General features: G+C 43.6%; 1 protein-coding gene across 4 annotated transcripts in view; it reads right to left on the minus strand.

Annotated features, from left to right (window-relative positions):
- LOC142482401 (E3 ubiquitin-protein ligase RNF31-like) overlaps positions 1–25655 on the minus strand; it is a 78986-nt gene that overhangs the window by 28657 nt on the left and 24674 nt on the right. For 2 of the 4 annotated variants that reach the window (XM_075583028.1, XM_075583029.1), the window contains exons 4-5: positions 24629–24792; positions 10664–10772 (exon numbers count right to left, since the gene is read on the minus strand). In XM_075583028.1, coding sequence (XP_075439143.1) covers positions 10664–10772; positions 24629–24792 — 273 coding nt within the window. The remainder of the gene's footprint in view (positions 1–10663; positions 10773–24628; positions 24793–25655) is intronic. The other 2 variants (XM_075583031.1, XM_075583030.1) reach the window with 1 other exon arrangement.

Genomic DNA, 25655 nt, shown 5'->3' on the forward strand with positions numbered 1-25655 from the left:
AGAAGCGAGATAATATAATTAAATTTAAAAAGAGTCAAACTATAGACACATCCATGTCATTGAAATTTATTACAGGTTTCAATCAATCCTCGGGCACTATTGGTAGGATTCTCAATAAACATTGGGATATTTTGAAGTGTGACCCCTATTTGGGGTCACACCTACCAAATAAGGCGGCAGTAATATTTCGGAAGGCCAGAAATGTAAAAAACATACTGGCTCCGACTAAAATTAAGAATAAGACTACATCTGCCTTAACTAATACGAGGTCATCTGGAAATCACAGGTGTGGTAGGTCACGCTGCATCACCTGTGGACATCTGTCATCATCTGATCAGTTCGTCTAGTCTGTTAGAGGTAGCACACACAGAGTTTTAGGGTCAATTACTTGTTTAAGTATGTATGTCATTTACATGCTGACGTGTGATGCGGCAAACAATATGTGGGCCACACCACACGTCCTCTCTGTGCTCGGTTACTTGAGCATCGAAGAAACATTTTAAATGGTGTAAGCAGTCATGGCATCTACAGACATTTTGACACAGTTCACAATAGGGATCCGATCTCATTACAAATGATAGGCTTGGAGTATGTTTCACCTCTCTCATTGGGGGGTGATCAATTCAAGATATTATGTAAACGTGAGACTTATTGGATCTACCAATTAGCTACGCTAGCACCTGGTGGATTTAATGAGTCTCTAGATACAAGTACAATTGTGTGAGTTGGGTTTTCTGTATTTAAATAACCCATTCAGCCCTGTTTCCCCAGTCCTCTGTTTTCTCTCCTATCCATTTGCTAACTACAATGACCAATTGAATATAATAGGGGTTTAGTCTATATATGAATAAATCAACATGAAGATTCATGCGTATAGAACTTTACTTTATAATTATGTTCATCAATTGTGTGAGTTATATACACTATCCATTTACACCTAGTATATCACTTGGTCATTGTAAGTATTGGAAATGTTATGACAGAGTGCATTAGACTAGTCTTTTGCACTCAGCAAATAATCAATATTCTTGTTGTTTCTGTTGATTTGTTTATCTTCTTATCTATTATTAATTATTGTATAATATAAGATTTTTGAATGCCATCCTTTTTATCTTTTTATTATTATGATTAATTACTGATTTTCTCTCTCTGATTAGTCCAATCGGCGAATCTCTATGTATGAACTATACAACAATATAGGAAGGGAAGTTTCCCTTAACTGATTGGACATTGGTTGCCTAGTAACCTGCCCCCTTTTTCTGTATAAATCTATGTCTGAGGGAAGATTCCATCATCCTTTGACAAAGTCAGTCTATCTGACGAAACGCGTCAGGAGGGCAGTGACGGAGATACGTCATCACTGTGGGCCGGCCAGCTCGTAGCGAATGTCCTTCCCTGCTGCCTGAAACCCCAGTGTAGGTTCGGATTAGAACTTATTTGGCAGGAAGAAACGGACAACGCAGGACTTCCTCATTGATTCCAATCACTTGATCCATGAGGTCTGAATATTTGGAGCAGCTGCCGACAGCGTTTAAAACATCTCTGCTGTGAAGGTTACATCTTGCGGTTCCCGTGGTGGTGATATTCAAATGCCTTTTATTCTTGTTCGTTTGTGAGTGAGCCTGTTTCCCTCATCTCTACATTTTATATTAAAATTTGTACGCTTTTTACGCTATGGGCCGTGCGCTCTCTTTTTGTTTTTTTAGATTCCTTTGGATGTGGTTCTCCCATATGAAAGCTGCCCTTAACCCTATTCAAGCTTAACTTCTGGACTGGACTACACTTTGGGAGTGGATTAGTATTGTTTTAATTTATTGCTGTTTATATGTTCTTTCTACCATATTAGGACTGATATAGTTCTATTATATATATATATATATATATATATATATATATATATATATATATATATATATATATATTGTCTCTTCATCAAGTGGCGCCACTGTGTGTCTTTTGATATATATATATATATATATATATATATATATATATATATATATATATATATATATACTGTATGTATATATATATATATATTTATATATATAAAAATATGAACAAAAAACAAACAAAAGCGCAAGCTCCATGGCACGTAACTGAGTAAAAAATAAGGTACATTTATTTAAAAAATCAGCAACCCATAAGAATGTGCACTTACAGGATTTTAAACAGAACCATTCATGGGAGAGAAATCTCTATTGTGGTCATCTGCGGTGGTAGGGTGAGGTGAATCTTGTGTGTGTGGGGGGGGGGTGAATCATTTTGAATCATGGGTGGGGGGGGGGGGTGGATCTTGAGTAGGGGTGAATCTTGGGGGGGGGTGAATCTTGGGTGGGTGGGTGAATCTTGGGTGGGTGGTGGGGGGTGAATCTTGGGTGGGGGTGTGTGAGTCCCCCCATCCCAGGCGATCGGTTCCCCCCCGTCCCTGGTGTTTGTTTCCTCCCCCCCCATCCCTGGCGGTGTTTCTCTCCCCCCCTTGTCCCCTGCGCGTGTTTCCCCCCTCTCCACCCCTCTCCGGCGCTCCCGGCGGTCCCCGCTGAGGGGAGGGGAGAGAGAACGGGGCCCGCGGGTGGTGAGGAGAAGCGGTGTGAGGTAAGGCGGGAATTATCAGGCGTGAAGTAAGCAAGTGTGGTGTGTGCGTAAATGCGGACATTTTGATTGAGGAATGCATGAAGTAATCGGGCAGCTGAGCGTATGAAGTGTGTAAAGGAAGGTAGTGATTTAAGATTTTATTTGGCGGTAAGGCGGGCATTTTTATATGTATTTAATATTTTGTGAAGGCGGCCATTTTCTGTACTTGTCGACAGGGTCATGATGATGGTAACAAAGAAAAGACAGCGCAAAAAAACCATAGTGTAGTAAATTCAATTAATATTTATAAATACATTTTTATATGTATTTAATATTTTGTGAAGGCGGCCATTTTCTGTACTTGTCGACAGGGTCATGATGATGGTAACAAAGAAAAGACAGCGCAAAAAAACCATAGTGTAGTAAATTCAATTAATATTTATAAAGTGAAGGTGAGTATTGCACGTACATCAATGAAAAAGGGTTAATAGCATGACATGTTTAGGGACATGTTACCACTCAGCAGGGACAGCCAGACACCGATGCAGAAATCTTTACACGTTCACCCTCTTTGCTGCTGGCATCCAGGGAGACTCTGTGCTGCTCTGTGTTGGCGAGTCGTGTTGAAGGAGCTCCAGACAGAGGATCGGGAGAGATGGTCTCAACTCACTTCCTTGTTACTCCACGCTGGCGTGTGACGTCATCCAGCGGCGTCTCTCAGCCTGTCGCGTCTCAAGCGTGTCACTCCTTTAGCGATATTCATTCGAGTGGTAGCAAAATGTCCCAGACAAGTCCCACAGAGAACTAATGTCCAAATAATTAGCCACAATGGGAATAATTGTAAAAAATATAGGAACGCGCCCTCTCCTACGCGTTTCGTACTTTCGTACTTCGTCAGGGAATATAGGAGGAGGTTCCTGGGCGGTTCATATACTCGTGGCTGAGCTCTGATTGGCCCCAACTGGATGAGCTCAACTCCCCCCACCTGGAGAGAGTGACACTCCTCCCGTGGAGAAACCTAATCAGCACAATACAAACGAACTGACAATCTAACATAAGAACAACATGGGTTAAAAAACACTTTTAAAGATACAATTTTAATGGCATACCGTAATGCATAAAAGAGACTCTAAAAAACAAAGAGACAAGAATTAATCATAATAAAATTACATATTAAAAGATGTAAAGTGCTATAACTAATTCCCACAATTTTATAAATAAAATGCCCTAAATGTAAATAATGTATTGAACGAGTATACATATTGGATAATGGTCGAGGAACAGATCTTGGAATGTGGACATCAATAAAATTAGTCCAGAGAGAAGAGATTAAAAAAATACAGAAAATAAAAATGAAATCACTGGTACTGTAAAATGTTTAAGTTTAAAAGAGAGACCATACATCGATCTCCTCATTAAGACCTTGGGGAGACAGGGTCTGGAGTTTGTAAATCCAGAAACTTTCTTGTTTGGATAGTTTTTTATCCCTGTCTCCACCCCGTCTTCCTGTGGGTACAGTCTGGATCCCTACGTATGTCAGAAAAGAAGGGTCACAATTATGTTTGATTTTAAAATGTCTGGACACGCTATGTTGTTCTAATCCTATTCTGATGTTTCTGGCGTGTTCTAAAATTCTGACTCTTAAAAATCTTTTTGTTCTCCCAACATACTGGTACCCACAGGGACATTGTAATAGATACACCACATAAGTGGATTTGCAGGATATGCAATCTTTCACAATAAACTGTTCTTTTGTTATATTAGATGTAAAAGTCTTGCGATTAGTATTTAACATTTTGCAGGCTTTGCACTTCCCACAGCAATAATTGCCGTTTGGTTTACATGGCATCCATGATGGCTCCAGAGATGTATTTTTTTGGGGGCCAATATCACTCGGTGCTAATGATATTGGCCCCCCAAAAAATACATCTCTGGAGCCATCATGGATGCCATGTAAACCAAACGGCAATTATTGCTGTGGGAAGTGCAAAGCCTGCAAAATGTTAAATACTAATCGCAAGACTTTTACATCTAATATAACAAAAGAACAGTTTATTGTGAAAGATTGCATATCCTGCAAATCCACTTATGTGGTGTATCTATTACAATGTCCCTGTGGGTACCAGTATGTTGGGAGAACAAAAAGATTTTTAAGAGTCAGAATTTTAGAACACGCCAGAAACATCAGAATAGGATTAGAACAACATAGCGTGTCCAGACATTTTAAAATCAAACATAATTGTGACCCTTCTTTTCTGACATACGTAGGGATCCAGACTGTACCCACAGGAAGACGGGGTGGAGACAGGGATAAAAAACTATCCAAACAAGAAAGTTTCTGGATTTACAAACTCCAGACCCTGTCTCCCCAAGGTCTTAATGAGGAGATCGATGTATGGTCTCTCTTTTAAACTTAAACATTTTACAGTACCAGTGATTTCATTTTTATTTTCTGTATTTTTTTAATCTCTTCTCTCTGGACTAATTTTATTGATGTCCACATTCCAAGATCTGTTCCTCGACCATTATCCAATATGTATACTCGTTCAATACATTATTTACATTTAGGGCATTTTATTTATAAAATTGTGGGAATTAGTTAAAGCACTTTACATCTTTTAATATGTAATTTTATTATGATTAATTCTTGTCTCTTTGTTTTTTAGAGTCTCTTTTATGCATTACGGTATGCCATTAAAATTGTATCTTTAAAAGTGTTTTTTAACCCATGTTGTTCTTATGTTAGATTGTCAGTTCGTTTGTATTGTGCTGATTAGGTTTCTCCACGGGAGGAGTGTCACTCTCTCCAGGTGGGGGGAGTTGAGCTCATCCAGTTGGGGCCAATCAGAGCTCAGCCACGAGTATATGAACCGCCCTGGAACCTCCTCCTATATTCCCTGACGAAGTACGAAAGTACGAAACGCGTAGGAGAGGGCGCGTTCCTATATTTTTTACAATTATTTCCATTGTGGCTACTTATTTGGACATTAGTTCTCTGTGGGACTTGTCTGGGACATTTTGCTACCACTCGAACGAATATCGCTAAAGGAGTGACACGCTTGAGACGCGACAGGCTGAGAGACGCCGCCGGATGACGTCACACGCCAGCGTGGAGTAACAAGGAAGTGAGTTGAGACCATCTCTCCCGATCCACACGTGTGAGACGCGACAGGCTGAGAGACGCCGCTGGATGACGTCACACGCCAGCGTGGAGTAACAAGGAAGTGAGTTGAGACCATCTCTCCCGATCCTCTGTCTGGAGCTCCTTCAACACGGCTCGCCAACACAGAGCAGCACAGAGTCTCCCTGGATGCCAGCAGCAAAGAGGGTGAACGTGTAAAGATTTCTGCATCGGTGTCTGGCTGTCCCTGCTGAGTGGTAACATGTCCCTAAACATGTCATGCTATTAACCCTTTTTCATTGATGTACGTGCATTAATTGAAATATTAATTGAATTTACTACACTATGGTTTTTTTGCGCTGTCTTTTCTTTGTTTCCATATAGCCTGGTGTTTGAGCCATTCCCATCAGACCAGCAGCATAAAACCACACTTTATCAGGTTGTATTTAATACCTTTATAATCATCACTTATATATATCACAGGTCACTTATGAGCGCAATATTATCTGTTTCACTTCATGATGATGGTGGCAGATGTGGGAGAAGATTGTGTTTGGCGGGAAGGCGGCCATTTTAAAATAGTATGCGTGTTGATTTGTGAGCGGTGGCGTGGCCATTGGCCGTAATGGTGGCCATTGCGGAGCGGGCGGGAAGGCTAAGCGGTGCAGAGAGTAAGCAGGTGCGGAGGGAGTTATTTGTGAGCGGTGGCGTGGCCGGGTAAGAGGCGGGGTGGACATGACAGTAGCGGTTGACACAGTAAGCGGGCTGCTGATGGGATAAGCGGGGACATAGCTGAGGGTGCAGGATAGCAGAGAGGCAGTAAGGGGAGTGCTGATATGGTAATTTGTGAGAGCGTGGACTGTGTTAAACTTACCAAGGTGGGTGGCTGAGTCCGCAGGGGTGATTCAGCAGGGAGAGAGTGTCAGAGTGTTATGGTGAGTCTGCAGGGGTGAGACTGTCTGTGGAGTAGGTGTGTCCGTGATGTCAGCGTACCTCTTGGCCAATGAGAGCTGTGGGGGAGGCGTGTCACAGTGGAGGAGGTGTCCGTAATGGTCAGCGTACCTCTTGGCCAATGAGACCCGTGGGGGAGGCGGGCCATGGGCGGGCAGACCGAGGGACCAATGAGAATCCCCACATCTACTAACAATCAAACAATTTTCATATATATACACACACACACACACAGTTAAGTTATAGTGGGTAAAAAATGTGACAAAAACCGACCAGAGTAAAGCATATAGCAAATGGAAATATTACTGTATGCTCATTTGCATGTCATAGGTCTGCAACCCCGCCTTTCACCATTATCACCCAGCACACAGTGGTCCACTGCAGCAAGGGATTCTGGGAAATTACATGCAAATGAGCACACTTTTTGCTTCAAAACCTTTTAACATGGTCCCCTATTATATATATCCCCAACGTATCACAGTGCCATCTGCCAGCAGGTGGGGTTAAAACATTAATAACACTATCTACATATTTATAGCAAATAAAAAGATCACTTGTGAGCACATTCAGATGTCTTAGGCAGGTCTGCAACCCTGCCTTTCACCATTATCCCCAGCATACAGTGCTTCCACTGCAGCAAGGGATTCTGGGAAATTACATGCAAATGAGCACACAATGTGTCACCTTTAGTCTGAAAAAACATTGTTACATGGAGCCTAAGTAAGCTGATGCTCGCTGTTAACACAGCTTTAAAGCACAGCATGGGAATCAGATGCAAAGCCAGAGAAACCACTCACAGACATTGTCATGGAACACGAACTGCACTGTTTCACCCCCCCCCCCCTTTTTTTCCTTGCAGTTCTGCCTGTCAGTTTTATTTTCAGCTGCATGGAGTTTGCATACACATACTGTGCCTGTGTGACATGCAACAATGTTGCATTTCTTGCCTCTGGGCATGAAATCAGTGAGCTGCTACTGCAGCCTCTGAGATCCTCACCAGAATGGGCTATTCTGCCCCCCCTCCTGTTTGTTCAAGATAGTCTGTCCCAAGGCTATTCCCTTTACCCACATTTCTCCTCACTTCCTTTTCCACCCTAGATCACAGTGAGTACAGACCTGTCTGCATCCACCCCTGGTAAGGCCTTTCTCTCTTACCATAGTCTAACCTCATAGAAGCATCCCACATAGAGAAGCACTCTCTGCCTACACTACACCTACAAGTTCCTGTGTTTTCTACTCCTGCAATAAAGTTAAGAAAGACATTAAGGACTTGTCATGCTTTGGAAGAGGGAAGACATGAGTTAAAGCTAACTGAAGCTATTCATACCTCAACACGTGACCCTAGCTTCAAGATAGACATGTTTCAACCTTAATGGGTATCATCCGTGTGAAGTTGGTTGTACTGCTGGCTTTGCATTTTCAAGACTGTAGGGTTTACCATCACGTTTTAAGTTATGGTGGGTGAAAAACATGTGAATGTGCTCACAAGTGATCTTTTTATTTGCTATACGCAATACGGTGGAGGTTTCTAGTTGCATTTTTCACTCACCATAACTTAATACATATTTATATGTAGATACTAGATAGTGTTACAGTATTAATGTTTTAGCCCCACCTGCTGGCAAAAGGCACTGTGACACGTTGGGTTAGGATGTCTGTGCTGCTTTGTTAATAATCTATGATCATGTAATCCAGTGATTTTGCAAAAGGAGGAATACTTAATTTACCAAAACAAAGATTATACTCAACCAGAGGCGGGTCTGTGAGCTGCTGCAGCAGCGTGGGTCACGGGTCAGGGGTCAGGGCTGCCACCAGTCCAGGTTGGTTTCGACCATGTAGCTCCGGGTTCCGGGTTTACCTGGTAAATCTCCGGGTGGCAGCGGCATCTCTTCCTGCAAATCCGGTCAACATGGCTGCGCAACGTCAAATGGTGCCACGTTGCCATGACAACGAGGTGCTCTGTGACATCACAATGTTACGCGACGTTACGTTGCCATGACAACGTGGAGTTATGTGACGCTTTGGCACCATAAGCTGTCCCGTTGTCATGGCAACTTGCCGCCGCGTGATGCCACGTAGCGTCCTGTTGTCATGGCAAAGCGGCGCCTTGACATTGTGCAGGTTGACGGGCATTGCTTGGGAGGGTGCCAGAAGACGCTGCTAAGAGAAATAAATATATAAAAAATATACATTTATCCCGGGGTTGGCCTTCAATAGACGGTGGCAACAGTGGTCAGGAGTCTGGGAGGGGCGGGCGAGCGGGCAGGGCGTGGGGGCTGGGGGCGGGACTGAGGCAGAGCGCTGCAGGGCTCTGCCTGCCCCTGCTCTCCATATCGTCATGAAGAGGAGGCAGCTGCCACTGCATTTGTGTGTCATATTGCAGTGTGTGTTTGTGTGGCAGTTTGCTGTGTGTTACTTTGCTGTGTGTGCGTCAGTGTGATCCTTGTTTTATTTTTGATATTGGACAGGTGCCATAATAATTAGTGTAACAAGGAACTGCATAGAGGTATAGAAGTACAAACAACCACTTGCTAGGGTGACCAGATTTACAAAAGTTAAAACCGGGACACATTAAAAAAAATATTTAAAAACATATGACATCACCAACTGCGCTTTATGTCTCCTTTATGTCTCTCCGCCCCTCTCTGTCTCCCCTTCTTACACACAAACCCCATTCTCTCCCCCGTGCTGTCTCTCTCTCCCCCCATGCTGTCTCCCTCCCCCCCATGCTGTCTCTCTCTCCGCCCCGTGCTGTCTCTCTCCCCCCTGTGCTGTCTCCCTCCCCCCCTTGCTGTCTCTCTCCCCCCCGTGCTGTCTCTCTCTCCCCCCGTGCTGTCTCTCACCCCCCGTGCTGTCTCTCTTCCCCTGTGCTGTCTCTCCCCACCCGTGCTGTCTCTCTCCCCCCCATGCTGTCTCTCCCCCCATGCTGTCTCTCTCCCCCCCGAGCTGTCTCTCTATCCCCCCCGTGCTATCTCTCTCTCCCCCCCGTGCTGTCTCCCTCTCTCCCCGGTGCTGTCTTTCTCTGCCCCGTGCTTTCTCTCCCCTGTGCTGTCTCTATCCCCCAAGCTGCCTCTCATGTCTCATCCCTTGTGTGTTGTGTGTGTGTTCATTCTGGTCCCTACCTGGCTCTGTGGAACATGGGAGTGGGGGGGAGGGAAGCCATCTTGAGCAGACACCGAAGCTCCCACTGTCTCACTGCTGAGGCTCCGCTGCCACTAACCCCGCCCCCACCCTCTGCAGCAGCAGTAGTCAGACCGGCCTCCGCTCTGTTCCTGCTCTCTTCTCTGCCAGCATTCTTTGCTCTCTGCTGCCCCCCCACCTGCTCTGATGGCCAAAACCGGAACAGCCACAAATAACTGGGACATTTTAAAGAATGCAGGGCAGCTGGGACAGCCATTAAAAAACCGGGACAGCTATTAAAAAAACAGGACTGTCCCGGCTAAACCGGGACAACTGGTCACCCTACCACTTGCTCTCTATGAAGATCTTGTGTGAAAAGCCAATCACAACACAAATCATGTATCTCTCTTTGCTGCTTCAAGGCCCCTTTTGTACTGAATAGACTAAGGGGGATTGCAATATGCTCCAAAGTGAACGTTTGGGATGTTATCGGCCAAAAATGACAGAGTTTTTGGGTAATGGTCCAAATGGCCATTACAGAGTAAATTGATTTACCCCCTAAGAGATTAAACGCAATGCAATGATTACGAGACGTACACCTTTGATCCTCCAGCAGACATGTGGCTTTAAAGAACACCTACCTACATAACGTGCCCAATATAAATTCCTTAGTATCAAATCAAATTTAAATGGAACCAAATAATTCTGTAACGTAAAGGACAATATTTACTAAGTGATGATAAGTCAAAAGATACATTACAGCCCATTCAGGTGAATGATCACCAATGTGTCTTCTGGCTTAGCACTGCTTAATAACTATAACCCAATGTGTTTAAAAATGCTACAGTACACAGATGAGTTTTGTTGAAGTCTGCATCTTCCATCATTTCCATTTACCTGGCTGAGAAGTTCCATTACCCCACGAGACACTAGAAAAATGCAGAGATATTTCTTTTTCCAAGAAATATTCCATCTCTTCTGTAAGCCCCAACAAATGTGAATTTGGCTGCAAGACATAAAAGGGGTCAAAAGTTAAATCTATGATGAAATGATAACATTTTGGTTAAGGTTATTTGTTGGAAATAGCTGGTTGGCACAATTCTACTGATCAGTGTTTTTTTTTAATGTAGTAGCTTTGTCTGGTAATACTGATGCTCTTTACAATTTTACTATGCTAAGCCATGATCAAAGCCAAACTGATGGTCCCTAAATGGTAAACATAATGTAAGGTTTACTACTAAGTACAAACCTACTGTAGCTGCACAAAAAAATGTTTTTTATACCTTCTGTGTATTTAGCATCCTTAGAAAGATTCAATCAACCTTAAAATAAAAGTCTTGCTTATTTCTACCTTGTGACCTTGGGCAGGTCATTTAATCTCACCGTGCCATAGGTACCAAAACAGAGTGTAAGCTCATCTGTGCAGGGACTGGGTCTGTAAAAATCCTATGTACTGTAACACCCATATCCCCCCTGGTTGCAGGTGATAGGGTGTACAAGTATTCAGTCTGTCCTTGCACTGCAGACAGGATTTCTACCTGCTTCAGCGTAGTGTAGCTCAGCCAGTTTTACCTTTTGTCTCAGGGCTTCTCCAGTGGATCCAGGCCTAGGCCTTCAGTGAGGAGTAGAATAAGTAGAACAGGGCGCCAGGAACATTTAACAGGATGCTTGCTTTATTGAGCATGAGGCAACAGCATAAATAGGACCCGTTTTCAGTATCTCTCTCATGCAGCAGTTCCCCCTTTGCCTGCAGTTACTCCCAGGAACCAACCTAACCCTGGCTAAGGATGACGCAGGCTTAGACCCAGATCCCTACATAAACCTGGGCTATAGCCCTGCTCCCTGCAGCATGGGAACCTTTGTCTGCACCAGGCACCTAGCACTCTCTGCCTCAGCACACTCTCCCTCTGTACAGACCAGTCCCCCCTTATCTACCCAGAGGGTGTCAACCTTTTCCCCTCTCTGTCTCTGGGCAAAACATGCTGTAGCAATCTGTCACCCTACCGGTCACATGACCTACTAGAACTCTCGCATCACATGACGGTGGGAAGAAAATGCATATGAGATAACGGCACCCCATAATAGGGCCTGTATCTCGGGAAGCAGGGGACGCCCGGACCTGAAAACAATGCAGTTCTGCTCCGGAGACCCCCTGCTCATCTACACTAGTATTAAAATGTATATTAAAACAGCTTCATTACCTTAGTGCAGGGGCGTAGCTATAGCCCGGCAGCCCGGGCAAAGCCTGGGGGCCCATGCTCTCGGGGGGCTCACTTTCCCCCCCTTTCGGCAGCCCGGCTCCAGGTCCGCACATTAATTCCCTGCAGTGGGCAGGGAGCACAGAGGGAAATCCCTTCTTCTGCAGGTGGGTGGGGCCTGGGTCAGGGGGCAGGGCCTCAAGTAGAGCAGCGTGCTAGAGCAGCAGCCTGAGAGACTGGCTGTGAAAGGTGAGAGGGAGGGGAAAGAGACCCCAGAGAGAGAGAGAGACCCCAGAGAGAGCGAGGGAGAGACCCCAGAGAGAGAGAGAGAGACGAGAGAGACCCCAGAGAGAGAGAGAGAGACCCCAGAGAGAAAAATCACAGAGAGAGAGAGAGAGACCCCAGAGAGAGAGACAGTGACCCCAGAGAGAGAGAGAGAGACTCCAGAGAGAGAGAGAGAGAGACGAGAGAGAGACCCCAGAGAGAGAGAGAGAGACCCCAGAGAGAGAGATCCCAGAGAGAGAGAGAGACCCCAGAGAGAGAGAGAGCGACCCCAGAGAGAGAGAGACTCCAGAGAGACAGAGACCCGAGAGAGAGATACTCCAAAGAGAGAGACCACAGAGAGAGAGAGACCCCAGAGAAAGAGAGAGACCCCAGAGAGAGAGAGAGACCCCAGAGAGAGAGAGAGAGACTCCAGAGAGAGAGACCCCATAGAGAGAGAGAGACCCCCTTAGAGAGAGAGCCCCCAGAGAGAGAGAGCCCCTAGAGAGAGAGAGCCCCCAGAGAGAGAGAGAGAGAGAGAGACCCCAGAGAAAGACACCCCAGAGAGAGAGAGAGAGACACCAGAGAGAGAAAGAGACCCCAGAGAGAGAGAAAGAGACCCCCAGAGAGAGAGAGAGACCCCAGAGAGAGAGAGACCCCAGAGAGAGAGACCCCAGAGAGAGAGAGGCCCCAGAGGGAGAGAGAGACCCCAGAGGGAGAGAGAGAGAGACCCCCGAGAGAGAGAGAGACCCCAGAGAGAGACCTCAGAGAGAGAGAGACCCCAGAGAGAGAGAGAGAGAGATCCCAGAGAGAGAGAGACCCCAGAGAGAGAAAGAGACCCCAGAGAGAGAAAGAGACCCCAGAGAGGAGAGAGAGATCCCAGAGACAGAGAGAGACCCCAGAGAGATCCCAGAGAGAGAGAGAGAGACCCCAGAGAGAGAAAGAGACCCCAGAGAGAAAGAGAGACCCCGGAGAGAGACCCCAGAGACAGAGAGAGAGACCACAGAAAAGAGAGAGAGACAGGCAGGCAGAGAGAGAGAGAGAGGTGCAGAAAGAGACAGAGAGAGAGAGAGAGGGTGGGGGCAGAGAGAGAGAGAGGCAGAGAGAGGGGCAGAGAAACAGGGGCAGAGAGAGAGGGGGCAGAAAGAGAGAGAGAGGCAGAGAGAGAGAGGCAGAGACATGAGGGGGCCCTGAAACTCTTTTTGCCCGGGGGCCCGCACATGTCTAGCTACGCCACTGCCTTAGCGGCCATCCGCTAAAGCAATGAAGGGGTTAAACCCCAATAGCCTGGTTCTTTGGGCAGAGTGAGTGGATGAAGGGGGTAGTAGTCCCAGGCCTGCCTGGAAGGTTGCAGAGGAGTTAACCCCTCCACTGCCATAGCGGTGGGAACTGCTATGGTAATGAAGGGGTTAACCAGTCCCGCTACCCCTCGGAAGGCCTAAACATCCATCCTTTGGGCTATTACCCCCTTCACCCAATCCCTCTACCCCCAAGAAACAAAAATAAAGACAACAACCCTACTACCAACCTCCTCTACCCTCAACACCCCCCCAGCCCCCCCCAAACACATACAGTACAGTATTGGGCAAAATTACTATTACAACAAGCAACAGAGAAGCCAAATGCTACATCCAATATGACAAAAATACACAGTAAAATACTTATATATTCTCTTGAAAAAGGGTAATTTAGTTTAACCCTTTGGCTAAAGCATTGTAAGCCTGTGAGACACGACAAGGCAGACCCAGTTCAGGGGTTCCCAAAATGAGCTTGCTGGGGTTCAGTGTGTTTGTCAAAATTTCTATTATCCAATTATTGATAATAGTGCATTTGCCCATTATAAAATCAAACATTAGCCAGCTATCAACAATAAAATAAAACTAAATTCAACTTACCCCTGCCATCATGAAGGGCATGCTCGTCAGCATACTGCAGGTCCATGTCCTCAAATGGCAGCATAAATACAAGAAAAAATACAATCTAATGGCCCCTAACCCATTAGCGATTTACAGTATAACCGCTATAGTAATTAAGGGGTTAACCCCCGTCCCCCGCTACTCACCCGGGAGGCCTAACCACCCACCCCGGGCCCACTATACCCACTCTCTACCCATTGAATAGCATAGTGGTACATCATACCATATAATAAGGGCATGATAAGCCACTATAGCAGTCACTGGTCACTCTAATAAAAAGCATGAAGGACAAAAATACACAATAATAAAAGATATACACAAGCACCTAAACAGCCCAATTCAAGAAATAAAAGCACTAACCAACAAAAAAATAATGAATTTAAAACACTAGCCAACAAATCAATTAATTAATTTAAACCAGTAGCCAACAAAATAAATAAATAATTTAAAATGCTTACCAATCCTAAAATGTTCAAAAAACAAGCTAACCAAAATACAAAACAATTTAATCTAAACAATACAAAACAAACAGAAATCGAAAAAATAACAATCAATAGAAAACAAGAATTTGCCAAAAAATGCATTGGCTGTCACTGTATTTATCTGTACCCTGGGCACAGATTAATACATTATCAGTCAATGAGCAATCACAAACATAAAAATAATTAAATACAATAAAAAAACCTGAAAAAATACAATTACATACATTCTATATTTTATGCATGTTATCAGGTAAATTACCCCCGTGACAAAAAGAAAAGAGGTTGGGGCGCTCCCTATTTGTATAGGCTTGTGATGTTGCCTGTGTGGTAGTGTGTAACGAAAGAAAGGGTAGTGTATACTTGCCCTTGTTGTTTTCTGCAGCTGGACCAGTAGAGAAGATAAAGCCCGGAATCTTCTTGTAGTTGCAGTGGAGGTGGAGGGTTGGTCAGCGCACGGGATTTTGCTCAAACGTAGAGATAAGAGGATAGGAAGATATGGAACACGGTATTAGTGTTTTAGTAATCGAACGGTACAATACAGCCAAAAGAACTTTGGAATTAAAAATGTATGAAAAATATATTTTTAAAATAGCTTAAAACTCTTTGGAATTAAAGAACCTTGGTAATTAAAAGTAAAAATATATAAATATATAAATATATGAAAAAATATATTTCTAAAATAGCTTAAAAATAGATTAGAAAATCCTTAAATAAAATTTAAATGGAATTGTGTGGTTTTTTATGAACAGAAGCAGAATATGTGCTATATGTGGATGACTAACAGGGTGTGTTTACATAGCCTGTTGTTGGTCTGAGGTAAAAAGGGGATAATGGGGCTGGTTAGCAGAGTTTAATGTGCAGTCTTTCCTTCACGGAATGCTGCTAAAAACAATAACTTTCTCACCCTCCTGGTGGGGGCAGTACGTAAGTTGCTTCTCTCCCGGGGGCCCAAATAGGAAGAAAAGGGCCGAACTCGGTGAGTGAGCAAAATAGAATTTATTAGGTACAGAAAACAAAGTCAAAATAACACTCACAGTACAGCTTTAAAACAGCCCAGCATCAGCCTGATCGTCCGGTGATATTCCTCTCACCAGTACAGCTCCCGTGGTCGCGTCCGACGGCGGGACCGGAAGAGGAGGTCTTACCGGATGTCAGCAGGCTGGCTGGGTCCTTCAATCAATGGGCTCCGGCAGGGAACAACTAGTTTCGCAATAATGCTTCGTCAGGTTCCTGCCGGATGCCCTGTGTCTTCCCTCTTTATAGGCAAATACCTAATTGATGATTGGATTGGTCATCAATTGGTATTGGTACAATTAAATAATAAAATGTAAAAACGACCTTTATTGAGTGTTGGGTGTTGGACTAATGCCCAATAATATGAAAGACCAATAATGCTAAACTCTAAATACATACATAAATATGTTACAAGTAGTGACAATGTTATACACAGTAGATAATTATGCACACATGATCTCTATCAGTTCTATGAGACCTTCCCTCGCTCGAGGTGTAGGCAATTAGTAATCTACAGACATCTTTAAACAAATCTCTTAAAATTGGTAGCAGGTGCAGCACAATACATTGTGAAGTAAACCTCTAAGTAATTCCTTCAGCAAATTAATTTCATACCTAAAGTGGCCCTTGCACTTAGAACTTCTGTGATGTGTGACATTTAAACTAAATGCAAAAGAGCTCATGCTCAGATGGATGGATTTTAAGTGATATATATGTAGCCCCGAGGTAAATTTGAGCTTTCTGGCCCCTCTCCGCGAGTGCCGTGTGGTAGCGGGTGCCGCCGGAGGCTGCGACGGACCCGCCGGCACTTCGCGAGGGTGGGGGCCAGTGGAGGGAGCAGCGCTAGGTGTTGCGGCGCAGGCCGGTTGCCGGGGACGCGATCGGGCCGTCGCTAGGGCCGCGATCGCGTTGCCACCGGCCCGGCGGCTTAAGGAGAGGGCGCCGCCATTGCGCGTTAGTTCGCGCATGCGCAGTAGGCGGCAAGCGCGAGATAGGACCCCAGGGCTAGGGGGAGATCGCGCGAGAGTAGGGAAGAGGATAGTGAGGTTGCGGTGCCATTAGGCGTTCGCGCATGCGTGGGAGAAGCGCGCACGCGGCCCCAGTGTTTAGGCAGCCCCCTGGGAACTACAATTCCCAGGAGGCATAGGGAGACAGAGGTCAGGTGCTCCGTTGCGGCCAATAGGGCTGGAGGAAGCTCAGCCCGGGAAAAGAGATACATTTCCCGGGCTTTGCACAGGCAGTCAGGCAGAGGAGAAGGAAGGAGTAGGAAGGGTGTAGGGAGCGCGTGGCTCCTGCATCAGGTAAGGGTTCTCCTTAGGTCCCCAGGCAGGCCCCAATTCCCGGTAAGGGCAGGGGGTAACTGAAAAGGGACGGCCTTAGCTAAGGAGGTTACCCTTAGGTGCGGAAGGTGCAGTTTGGCAGTGCCACAGCGGATAGGGCTGTGCGCACTGGCAAATAGGCACAGCGTGCAAGCAGTGGATTTGCTGTGGGATTCAGGTGGCTGTGTGTGAGTGCAGCTGTGTGTGTGTGTGTCGCTGCATGTGCTGGGCGCAGTGTGTGCAGCGTGGGTGAATGCCTGCAGGCTGACAGTGAGAGCTGTGTGTCTGCTGCAGGCTGTTAGCATCTGGTAGTTAGGAGTAGCTAGAGAGTTACAGATAGGACTGGGTAGCTAGTGGAGGGGGGGGGGGCAGGTTATTGTTCCACAGGCCCTAGGAGTTTTCCCCAAGCCATCCCAGGTTGCGGTTCATCAGGGACAGGCTCTAGGTTAGGGTTCCTGTCCTGATAGCGTTAGTTAGGGATAGCGGTGGTTGCTGTTCCCGTGATGCGGTTGGTGTTGCCGTGATTCGGTTGCTGTTCCCGGGAAGCGGTGGGACCCCCGTTGGGGTCCACGGAGAGAAGTACCTGGATAGGATCAGACGGACGTCTGACCCTTTTAGAAGAGAGTTGCAGGCCCGAGCATCGGAGTGCTCGGAAGGTACCTCTGAAGTATATAAGTGCACCAACTGGGCCCTAGCTTAATTTAGTGACTGCGCAGTCACCCACGACCTCCGTAGGAGTACGGGACATTGGGTGTGGGGGATCACAGGACACTGGGTGGGAACACCAGACATTGGGCCGAGGTAATGCGGATAGAGCATAAGGTTATGAGGTTGTGTACTGCTTTCTAAAGTGTTAGTATTATATATGAGTGTTATTGTATTTCTTACCCAGGGCTATCTTTCATAACGGGGATCCTGGGTAAGTGGAGGCGCTGCACCAGGTAATGGTAAATGTTTCCCCAGGCTCCCAGCTAGCGGAGGCTCAGATCTCCTGGAGCCACAGGTGTTACGCAGTTACCAGTAGTCCCTTAGAGCAGGTGTGTTGCGGGGAAAGGAACCGGTTAGACCACGAGGGGCCAATGTGAGATTGGGTGGGTCAGGCGGTTCACAAAAAGGGCTACATATAAAAAACAATAACAGCAACACAATAGAAACCAGTAACATCTTCAATCTTAGCAATAAAAGTCTGAATGCTGATGAATGTAGCCTCATCAAAAAGGGCCTTAACTTCGCTCCAGCCGCTGTAGCCAGCGGTTTCAATCTATACATAGACGCACATAAATTTATAAAACAACTGACCCTAAAAAAATTCTTCCTATCCAAAGACGCACAAAGTAGGGAAATCACAAGTAACAGTACACCTACAACAATAGATGAAAACACATTCAAACACACAACTCTCAAAGAAAAATCTAAATTCTATCCAAGCTGGGCTAAGAGCCATAATATCGAGACATTTCACCAGAAAATAGAAGAAGACTTCGAAAAACTTACCGATAGCAAAAGAAGTAAAATAAAACATAATCTAACACTTAAAGAAAAGACTGCGCTCAAAAAACTTGAGGATGATAAATCAATAACCATCAAACAAGCAGATAAAGGGGGGGGGCGTAGTGATCATGGATACTACCAACTATAAAAAAGAAGCAGACAGGATCCTCTCAGATGCTATTACATATGAGAGTCTAAGAATAAATCCCCATAAGAATTTCTGTACAGAATATTCAAAACACCTAGACAAGGGTAAAGAAATAGGGGTAATAAACACCAAGGAATATGAATACTTGAATGTCAAATTCCCCGTGATGCCGATTTTCTATTTCCTTCCCAAAATACACAGAAGTCTGATAGACCCACCAGGAAGACCGATCATTTCGGGTATAGGCTCTCTCACCTCACGACTGTCAGAATACATAGACATTTCCCTACAACCTTACGTCGTGGGGATGAAATCATACCTCAGAGACACCACACAAACTATCAATCTGATAGAACAAACAGCATGGAGCCCAGATTTTATACTATGCACATGTGATGTAACATCACTATACACATCCATTAACCACGAGGATGGTATTTCAGCCATTGATAGGACATTAAGCAATGACCCAAACGTTCTTATAGAACAGAAATCTTTTATTCTAGAGAGTATTAACTTTATTTTAAAACATAACCTTTTTAACTTTGATGGAAAGTACTACCTACAAAAATGCGGAACCGCAATGGGCACGAAATTTGCACCAAGCTACGCCAATCTTTTTATGGACGCCTGGGAACAGGACAAAATCTGGTCAACACATGAATTTAGCGCAGATCTGGCGCTTTGGCGGAGATATATAGATGATATCTTCTTCATCTGGAAAGGTAGCGAGGAGGATCTAAAACGGTTCTTAGAATATATCAATGACAACGAAATCAATCTAAAATTCACGGCCTGCACAAACCCCATCTCTGTAGATTTTTTAGATCTAACCATCTATGTCGAGAACAGTTCTCTCAAAACCAAAACATTTTTCAAGAAAGTAGACTGCAACAACTACCTACTGAGAACAAGCTGCCACCACAAAAAATGGCTATCTAACATACCACCAGGCAAATTCCGCCGTATCAGGCGGAATTGCAGTGACGGTAACACTTTTAAAGAACAAGCAGACATTTTAAAAAATCAGTTTATTAACAAAGGATTCAACAAAAACTCACTAGATGAATCCATTAAGAAGACAGGTCTCCTACAACGACGAGATATCCTAAAAACAACACAAAAACAACCGATAGAAAATTTTAACGTCGCATTTTTAACTCAATACAGCCAGGATTCAGGCAAAATACAACAAATTCTTAATAAACACTGGCACCTTCTACAAGGAGATGACAGCCTTAGAAACTACCTCCCAGAAAGACCCAAGGTCATCTTTAAAAAAGCAGATAATATAAAGAATAAATTAGCACCCAGCCTATTTAGAACTGATAACTCCAAAAGGGACGAGAATTGGCTATCAACAGCCAAAGGTTTTTATAAGTGCAGTACTTGCAAAGCTTGCAAACAAGGGTCAAACGACAAAATAGACTTTTCATCACATGTAACAGGCGAACAATTTAAAACAAAGCACTTTATCAATTGCAAGAGTGACCACGTGGTCTATTTACTAAGCTGCCCCTGTGGACTTCAGTATGTCGGCCGCACCAGCCGACCACTGAGGGTTCGTATATTGGAACATATTGGTAACATCCGACGACAGGTTATGACCCACAGCGTGTCAAAACATTTTTCACTACAGCATCAGGGGGACCCCTCAGGCCTGACATATAGAGCCATAGAACAGATTCCTCCCCTTTGGAGAGGGGGAGATAGACTTACAAAACTAGCAAGAAAGGAGACACTATGGATTTATAAACTAAAGACGCTAGCACCCCAAGGACTTAACATTGACATCGACATTGGGGCTTTTCTTGAATGAAACATGTATATTTAACACACTAATCACGTTTCTCTTCTTCTCTCCCTTCTTCTCTTCTTTCTCTCAATCCCCTTCCCGAATTTGGAACCAGTAACTTCGCAATTGGATGATTCACTTTCATTCGCTTAACCGTACACAATTATATTATTTTGTAATCTCTATGTTTACGTTCTCTATGTTCACATATGCACCAACGAGTATATGAAATCTATCTGCCTCTGCGTAGCACAGTTAACTTATCACACTGCTTTTGAGTGAGGGCCAATATGATCGTGGGGACAAATCCCCAATGAAATACTAGAAACACACACTAAGAATTCAAGTACCCCACATTTCTCAATTATTGAGATACTTTTTAATACTTTTTAACATTTCACCTAAGCCTGGGTAACACACCAATACTCTTTACCCACATTTGTTATTCTCATTGCAGAATTCTGTACTCTCTCTGATCGCATATGTGCAAACAAGTACATGAGGTCCATCTGCCTCTGTATAGCACAGCCAACTTATCACTCTGCTTTTAAGTAAGGCCTAATATGATCGTGGGGTCAAATCCCCAATGAACCATACTGAAAATACATCCAAGTTCCATACATCATTAAATTACTGATCACTATGTTTGAATTACTGAACTATCACATTTGTAGGAATAATTCTACTCCAATTCTATTCCGGCCACCATTGACATTCTCCAAACTAACCACAAGGGGGAGTCAAGAAACACACAGGGGTACTTTTTAACATATATCACCTAAACCTGGGTAATACACCATATATATATATATTTTTCAGGACAGATAGTCTAAACATATAAGCGATACCATATGGTAGCCCCAATTACACATATATTCATCTATACAATATTTTTATTTACAACACATTTTTATATTCCTATTTTATTATTTTATATTTTTTTATATATCACTTAAAATCCATCCATCTGAGCATGAGCTCTTTTGCATTTAGTTTAAATGTCACACATCACAGAAGTTCTAAGTGCAAGGGCCACTTTAGGTATGAAATTAATTTGCTGAAGGAATTACTTAGAGGTTTACTTCACAATGTATTGTGCTGCACCTGCTACCAATTTTAAGAGATTTGTTTAAAGATGTCTGTAGATTACTAATTGCCTCCACCTCGAGCGAGGGAAGGTCTCATAGAACTGATAGAGATCATGTGTGCATAATTATCTACTGTGTATAACATTGTCACTACTTGTAACATATTTATGTATGTATTTAGAGTTTAGCATTATTGGTCTTTCATATTATTGGGCATTAGTCCAACACCCAACACTCAATAAAGGTCGTTTTTACATTTTATTATTTAATTGTACCAATACCAATTGATGACCAATCCAATCATCAATTAGGTATTTGCTTATAAAGAGGGAAGACACAGGGCATCCGGCAGGAACCTGACGAAGCATTATTGCGAAACTAGTTGTTCCCTGCCGGAGCCCATTGATTGAAGGACCCAGCCAGCCTGCTGACATCCGGTAAGACCTCCTCTTCCGGTCCCGCCGTCGGACGCGACCACGGGAGCTGTACTGGTGAGAGGAATATCACCGGACGATCAGGCTGATGCTGGGCTGTTTTAAAGCTGTACTGTGAGTGTTATTTTGACTTTGTTTTCTGTACCTAATAAATTCTATTTTGCTCACTCACCGAGTTCGGCCCTTTTCTTCCTATTTGGGCCCCCGGGAGAGAAGCAACTTACGTACTGCCCCCACCAGGAGGGTGAGAAAGTTATTGTTTTTAGCAGCATTCCGTGAAGGAAAGACTGCACATTAAACTCTGCTAACCAGCCCCATTACCCCCTTTTTACCTCAGACCAACAACAGGCTATGTAAACACACCCTGTTAGTCATCCACATATAGCACATATTCTGCTTCTGTTCATAAAAAAACACACAATTCCATTTAAATTTTATTTAAGGATTTTATTTAAGGATTTTCTAATCTATTTTTAAGCTATTTTAGAAATATATATTTTCATATATTTATATATTTATATATTTTTACTTTTAATTACCAAGGTTCTTTAATTCCAAAGAGTTTTAAGCTATTTTAAAAATATATTTTTCATACATTTTTAATTCCAAAGTTCTTTTGGCTGTATTGTACCGTTCGATTACTAAAACACTAATACCGTGTTCCATATCTAAATTACCCCCGTGGTCTGACAGTTTATGAACTCTTTGATTTTATAGGTCTCGTTACCAGTGGAATTAGTGAAAGTTTTAGAAACTCGTACTGGCTTTTTGGGATATCAAATCCTGTATGTTAAACACTGAATGTGACACTACTTTTTACTTCCTGATAACAATCACACCCTAACATATAAGGGCGATTGTCTTGTTCACATGAATTGATATGTGCACGTCTGTCAAACACTTGGCATTACTATCAAAAGTGGTTCACAGTGGTCTTTGGTATCGTATGTCATCGTGTTCCTCTCTCAGGACTAAAGTACTATATGTATCTCGAAGTATCTGATTGACTATTATATCCTAGCTTATATAGGGGAGCTTTTCACAAACATACAAATACATTGTGTTCCTAATTACTGTGAACCTCACGCAATCGTGAAGCACCCCTAGGATATAGATCAGTAAATAGATATACCAGCCACATTCATATACATATACACCACAACCAATAGGTGGCAGTGTTCTCACACATGCACTGACTGCATTTACCTTTTTGACCCAGTAATTCACCATATAGGATTTTAAAACACAAGTATATATATATATATATATATATATATATATATATATATCACAGTCATTGATTTGTATCATTTGTATATATTATGGCATAATTGTTGATTAAATAGTTTATTGGTTTTTTTTACGCGTACAGTAGGAGTTTGAGCACTAGCTCAGAAATTCAATTGTTCTCAATACCTAACTGTAAACTGTATGACTGAGTGCAGTCTACGGGATCTCTCTGTGTCTCCTTTAATAGGGAAACATTTATTCGCCTAATGTCTATTTTTAATCCCTTTGCACCTCAGAATCTTTTCTTATGTTGATTAATAGGTTGAGCGGTAGGACACACGTCTGTCTCAATATTGAGTCCTCTCCTGGTACAGCGAAAGACAGGAGAGCTCCCCACAGGCACCTTCTCTTTCAGTAATTCACTCCAGACCAACAAGTGTACACCTTGTCTTTATTGCAACACAACCTTGCCGCATACAGGTCCCCCTTTCCTCCTTCCCTGGATTTAACCCAAGGTGCTTAAGGCCCCAAGAGCCCATCCATAACTTCCTTAGCCCCCTGATGGGCTAAGGTGGAAGCACTCCCACTCCACCGAGGGAGGGAAGACAGAGACACACAATTTAGTGGAGTGCCAGCTTTTATACCTGGGGAGGGGTTTGTAACCCTGCCCCATAACAAGGCAGGTCCAGGTACTATCAGGCATCCCACCACTGGCATGTGATCCAGTCAGTACCCTCCCAGGCATGACACTCCAAACTGCCGGTAGGCCTGCACCTGGATAGGTAACATTGTATATATCCAGGCTGCAATTGCAAGCTAGGCCCTATGCAGGAGTTTAACCCCAACACTGCCTGTTCCTCTCAGGACTTATAATGTTAAAGCCAAGGGAAAGGGTATAGCCAGGGGCACTAGGCTAAACCTACTTCCCTGATATTCTCATACTTTGTCTTTTCAAGAATAGCACCCTAACCTCACGTCCCCTTCTAACTATTGCCATGCCTTTTGACTCTAAGCTTTTGGAACGCCTTGTTTCTTTATGCATGCTCCATTTTGTCAACTCCCATAACCTACTTGACCCTCTCCAATCGAGCTTAAGCCCAGTAAAGAAGCAGTACATTAATGGCGCTATATAAATAAAGACATACATACATACACCTTCCATGGCCCCGCCCTCTCCTGGTTTCCTGCCACTCATTCAGTGTTTTGTTTGCCAAATTATTCTCTACCTCTATGGGTCGCTATGTTGGTGTATCTCAAGGCTCTGTTTAAGGCCCCTGCTATTAACTCTTTGGTTTCACGTATCATCTCTATGCTCATGACACAAATATATCTATTATTGTAATTGTGTACAGCGCTACGTATACTGTTGGCGCTATAAAACATGATACATGCATATTTTTAGCTTGATGACAGTGTTACTAGCAAATCAGGAATTATTTAAGCCTTTGTGTCAGGTACAATTCAGCCCATTTATTGCTTTACTTACGTGGGTCCATTCTCTGACATATTTTAAATTAATGTAACCATCTTCACCAATGTGTTCACCAGGTTTCAGGTTGATATTTACTGTTTTGGTAAGGTAACATTTTGGTGTTTTATAAGGGTGAAGCGTATGCAGCCAGATACGCACGTGTATTGGATAAAAACAACCTGGAAAGAGAAGATACTATCTGTACATTTGTTACATAATATAGTTTAGCAAAAGCCATTGAAACTCAGTTCCCTGATTAAACTACAGTAGTTACAGCTAAACACAGTTATCGAACATTGCGTGATTTAAGCAATATTTTTGAAAGAAAAGCGCAGTATTCATTATATGATCCTGGGTCGCCACCCCATGGAGGATTTTAATATTGTTCACTGTATATACAGTAGTTCACTATTATTGTTATATCTACTGATGTGATTAAAATGTTATACTGTTAATTTTTACGGTCCTATGAGGATCTTTTTGGATGTGTTTGAGTCAGTCACCACCCTTATACGGTCGATTCTGACTGCCTTGTGGATGAGATATTGATATCTGATGGTCATACCAATGTATTCATTATTGATATCTTCCCATCTGCAACCTGTTCATAATACCATTTACATTGTTTATCAGTATTGGGTTGAGCAGTCAGGTCACCACAACTGCTTCTTTTTCTCCAAGAAGAAAGAATGATGTCAGGATTACATGTGGGCCCCAGGGCAGGGCTTGTGAGTGGGGGAGATTTCACTACTATCATGTACTGTAAGTAGCATTTATGCATTTTAACAAGGGCAGATACATTTTTTTTTTTTTTTTAGCTCGTTGCTCTTGTGTATTAGTATTCTTGCTGGATCTTCTCTGAGGACATAGTAAAGACACTGAGAGCTCAGAGTCTTCTGATCGAAATCCACTGACCCAGAAAATCATACTGAGAACTGTGTTATAAACAGTACACAAAATGCTCAGCTGCAAGAAGGCAGCAACCTAGTTTGACACTATACATTACAGTAGTCAAGTCAGTGGAGCACAGAAGGGGTTACAG

This window comes from Ascaphus truei, chromosome 2, assembly GCF_040206685.1.
Source record: "Ascaphus truei isolate aAscTru1 chromosome 2, aAscTru1.hap1, whole genome shotgun sequence".
In the NCBI taxonomy this organism is placed as follows: Eukaryota; Metazoa; Chordata; class Amphibia; order Anura; family Ascaphidae; genus Ascaphus; species Ascaphus truei.